General features: G+C 45.2%; 1 protein-coding gene across 4 annotated transcripts in view; it reads right to left on the bottom strand.

The window, feature by feature from the left end:
- CEP44 (centrosomal protein 44) overlaps window positions 1–4,747 on the bottom strand; it is a 106,517-nt gene that overhangs the window by 17,514 nt on the left and 84,256 nt on the right. For all 4 annotated transcript variants that reach the window (XM_019534624.1, XM_019534623.1, XM_019534622.1 and 1 more), the window contains 2 exons: window positions 3,700–3,831; window positions 471–680 (listed from right to left, as the gene is read on the bottom strand). In XM_019534624.1, the coding sequence (XP_019390169.1) occupies window positions 471–680; window positions 3,700–3,831 (342 nt within the window). The remainder of the gene's footprint in view (window positions 1–470; window positions 681–3,699; window positions 3,832–4,747) is intronic.

Here is a 4,747-nt window from a genome sequence, read left to right as displayed (position 1 = left end):
ATCCTATGACCCCAGCTGACTTCCTGCCCTTTGGGCAGGGGGCTGGACTCGATGATCTCCCGAGGTCCCTTCCAGCCCTGATGTCTATGAAATCACTCAGGTCCCTTCCGACCCTACCAACTATGAAACAAATGCTTGCACAGTAGTTATCCATGTTGGAAAAATATATCTAAAATAAAAATAAAAGAGCTATTCCTGTAGTTCCCTCAGGAATGCAGTTTCCTGCTCCTATTACAATCAATGCTGCTGCTTCAAAGAACCTGAGGAAATAAATGTGCACTTTTTTACTGCAGAGTCACTTGGTAAGTAACAGGAAAGAGAAAAAAAGCCTCATGGAGGAAGTGGAGTTCCCTTTTGGCCTATTTTGTTGATAGATAATGACCACAAAACACTTCAGAATTAATGCATATCCTTACTGCTAGATAGTATAATACATTGTTTACTGAATAAAATAGAAACTTCATGTATACCTTTTTTGACTGCAACAGCAGTTCTGTTTCAAGGAGCAAGACTCGGCTCAGGAGATTATTCCAGTCCTTCTCATCTATAATCACCTTCCCTTTCAGTCTCTCTTCTAAAAAGTGTAGCTTATCTTCCATCCAGTTTAGTTTATGTAGCTTCTCCTGGCAATCAGCAAGCTGGTTCTTTAGCAGTTCAATTTGACTGTTATCCTCTGTGACCTAGGAATAAGAAAAGTAATAGGTTTTTTCCAATTTAGATATAAATACACTTTATAGACTAAAAAACAGTTTTGCTTATGAGTAATTTCAGCTATTGTGATGTACAGGGATGTTGGCTTTCCATTTGCTGCAGAAAAACTCAAACTTTCATTTGAAGGAAAAAAAATGCAGACTTTCTCCTGTAAAGGAGATTTTCTGCCAGCAGCCTTCCAACCTGCAAGTAGCTGCTTGGGGGTAGAAAGAGCAGGGGGAGGACAACTGGAGGCAGAGGCGTCGTGTGCGTGTGCGTACACGTGCATACATAGGGCCAGCATAGAACCAGGCAGGGTGGTGGAAGCAGCCCTGGCAGGTAATTTTGTAGGGATGGGGGTTAAAGGGACAGGACTTGGGGACTGTCTGGAAGGGCGGGGGGGAGGGGGTTGGCAGGGGTGTGGAGGGGATGGGTGTGTGAGCTGGGGCAGGTACCTGCTGCTGGTCGGAGAAGGTGTCTCAATGATAGGGCTCTAGCAGGGCAGAGGGGTGGGAGGAAGGCACCTGGCCCTCCAGCAGGGGAAGGGGGAGGAGGGAGCTGCATAGTTGGGATGGTGGCACGACTGGTATCTGTGCTTCCAGGGATGGGGCAGCTGGGAGGAGTGTTGGGCATGGCACAGGAACCCCAGCCCAGGGTGAGGGGTGCAACAGGCCTCCTCTCTTTGTCCCTCCAGCCTGTACAAGGGTCAGACTTGCTCCATCACCACCCGCAAAGCTGGAGTCGCTGCAGCTGCCACGCTCTAGTCTGGGCAGGATGGGGGCAGTGGTTCAGAAGTCAGGGGCACCAGCAGGACCAGGGAGCTTCATGTCAGGAGTAAGGGGCACCAGCAGGGATGGGGTGGTGAAGGACTGTGGATCTGGAGTGAGAAGCACTGGCAGGGCCAGGTAGCTGCAGGTTGGAAGTGATGTGTATCAGCAGGGCCAGGAAGCTGCAGGTTGGAGTGAGGGGCACCAGTATGGCTGAGGGGAGAGGGAAGGGCAGGGGACTGTGGGTTGGGGGTGAGGGGCACTAGCAGGGCCACAGAATGGGAGTAAGGAGTACCAGCAAGGCTAAAGGGGTCTGTGGCTTGGGAGTGAGGGGCAATGTGGGCATGGGGCAGGGCACTGGCATATCAGGGCTGCTCAGCATGACAAAGCTGCAGCTGGACCCACGTCGTGGTGAGTGAAGGGAGCAAGGGGAGCTCTTACTTTCCACAATAAAACCCCCTAAAATCAAATGCCAAAATATATAGGTATGTAGAGTGTATTTTATTTAGTGTTCTGCATTTGCAGTTTTTTTTTTAAAAAGTTTGGGAAATTGTTAATTGTTTATCATCCAACCATAAGAACCAGGTTGAAATCGGGATAAAACAAAGAAAAGAAAACATTTGGTTTAAATTAGGGAACACAATACTATGTTACCACAGCGGTGAGAGAGGGAGGGACTGGAGTAAGGCTGGGACAGGTGAAGGGGCAGGGGGAAGAGCATGGCGCAGCCCATCAGCTGCTCCCAGGGCTGCTGCAGGGAGCAAAGCGGGGCAAGCTGTCAGTGGGTATGCTGCTACATGCCCCCAGGAGGGCTGTGGAGCTGTGCCGGGCTTTTCCCAGTGGGTGCATGCCCCCAGATCTGCACAGGGGACAAGAAAAGGCTGCCACCCGCCCTGAGCACCAAGAAAAGCCTGGTGCCACTGCTACCCAAGGCAGCAGCAGCAGCAGCAGCAGCAGCCTGCTCTTGTCCTGCACACAGATCCGGGGTCACCCCCATACCTCTGGGAAGAGCCTGGCGTAGCCCCCCAGCCCTGCAGCTATTCTTGCAGCCCCTCCCACTCCACGCAGGGTCAGAGCCAGGAACCCCATGCCCCCAGGCAGCGGCTCCAGTCACTCCCTTAGCCTCCACGCTGCCACCGGCCCTCCCCTTGCCACCCACCCTCCCCCCCGATTGGCTTTTACTGACTTACACTGAAAAACGGGTGTATATCGGTGAAAACTGAACAACAACTCCGATAAGAAAATCCAGTAATTTACCAGTGAAATTCAGTAAAAACTGAAAATACGGAACACTAATTTTATTATAATTATTGAGGCACTGGTAGGCTTCCAAATTGCTTTAACATATCAATAAAACATTTTGTTGCATGTGTGTGTATTTTATATATGCACATACACACACGTGCATATACAGATGTATACGTGTATGTACATGTGCACACGCACATAATTAGCATATACATATACACACACGTGTATACTTCTTTTTACTCACTGAGAAATGTTGACTTGGGGGTGGTTATCAAATAATTTGGCATTTTTTTTAATCAGAACTTGCAATTTTTAAACAGAGAAAACCAGGATCCCTGGTGATGAACCATATATATGAATGACTTTTCCTTCGAGGATTATTGTATATACTCCCTTATAAAAAAGTCACTAGTTATACATTAGAAAAATACCTACTAGCAATGAGCCAGCTAGTTGCAATATGGTTGGAGGAACTTGGGAATGCTTTATGAAATCACAACTACCAATCACATGACTACTCCTACTTGTTTCCTGAAAATTGTTCTGTTCTTTATTACCACTGTTCTCTAACCATCCTTTTGATACCTACAGATCAAGTTTAAAATTCTGAATACTTGAATACTTAAATTTTTTTGGCTATGTGCTAGAATTACCTACCCTGGTTTGCAAGTGAACAAGCAGGCACAAGAACCTTCTTATCACTGCTGCTCATCTTCCCAGCTGCAAGAGGAAAGTGCCTGTAGCTGGCACTTCTCCCCGTGGCAGACTGCAGTCAGAATTTGTCCTTCCAGCAACACTGGAAAAGTGCCTGCATAAGCAGCCCCTGCTACTGCCACTGATGGACCAGATCCAAAAGTTCTGCAGACTGAATCTGGACCACAGGCTACAGGTTGCTGCCTCCTACCTTAGACTGATCACCTTGAATATCACAGTACAAAGGAGGAAAAAAATTCCGAAATGAAGACATACATTTTACTATTCAAATTCTTACTTGTTCACACGCTTCCAAACTATCATCAGTTAGGTCAGATTTTTCTTCATTATCTTCATCTACTAAAATAGTTGAATCATGGGCATGTACATTAATTTCACTTGCTGGGTGACGTTCCACTTGAGGTTTCTTCTAAACATCACAGGAAGGAAAGAATAATCGTTGTATCACTTAACTGTAGAAACACATATTCATACTAAATCCATAAAAAATATGTTGCTTTTAAGATCTCCTAATTTAACATTAAACTATTTTGCTATCAAGCATTTTGGTCTCACATTGCTGTAAGACACCAAAAGCAATTATTATAGTGGAATAATAGGATGGAATTTCTCTTATAGTCAGAGTCAATAACTATGCATACTTCAACAACTTAAATGAGTCTTAGTGACAAAGACTAAATCCCTGGACAACTGTACCTGAAACTGCAATGAAAACAACCTCACAATTAAATACAGGCAGTCCTCAACTTAAGACATTTTGAGTTGCAATGAATGGCATTTACAACGGTTATAAACTGACACCCTGTTTCGACTTTCTGACATTAGTTTCAACTTTACAATGCTTGATCTGACACGCTGTGCCACACTGCGTCACCCATCTCCCCGGAGAACATCTGTCTACAACTTCCTTGGACACTTTGTTTAAAAAAGCAGACAAGACTCCAGAAAAACCTGCAGCCATGACTCCTGAGAAGACTCCAGCCAACAGCCCTTCAACAAGTCCAGCAAAGTCACCTCAAAGAAGTCCTTTCATATCAATGATTGCTATTTACAATATAAATACATTAATGTAGCTGTATTACTCATCTATAATTGATCGAGTACAAAATTTGGGGTTATTTTTAGTGAAAATAGGGTATCAGGCCTTGGTTCAGGACCAATCCCCTATTTAAAACATTGTTCCTTTGGGAAAAATTGGTTCTGAGTTATGACGTTTCAACTTAAGACACAGTTTTCAGGAACCAATTGTGTCATAAGTCTAAGGACTGCCTGTATTCAGAAGGCTTTATTACATTGACTGGCTTGGGAGGCAGTATAAATAATAC

Source organism: Crocodylus porosus, unplaced genomic scaffold, assembly GCF_001723895.1.
Source record: "Crocodylus porosus isolate Cpor-Errol unplaced genomic scaffold, CroPor_comp1, whole genome shotgun sequence".
Classification (NCBI taxonomy): Eukaryota; Metazoa; Chordata; order Crocodylia; family Crocodylidae; genus Crocodylus; species Crocodylus porosus.
This window is presented reverse-complemented; position numbering and strand designations above follow the sequence as displayed.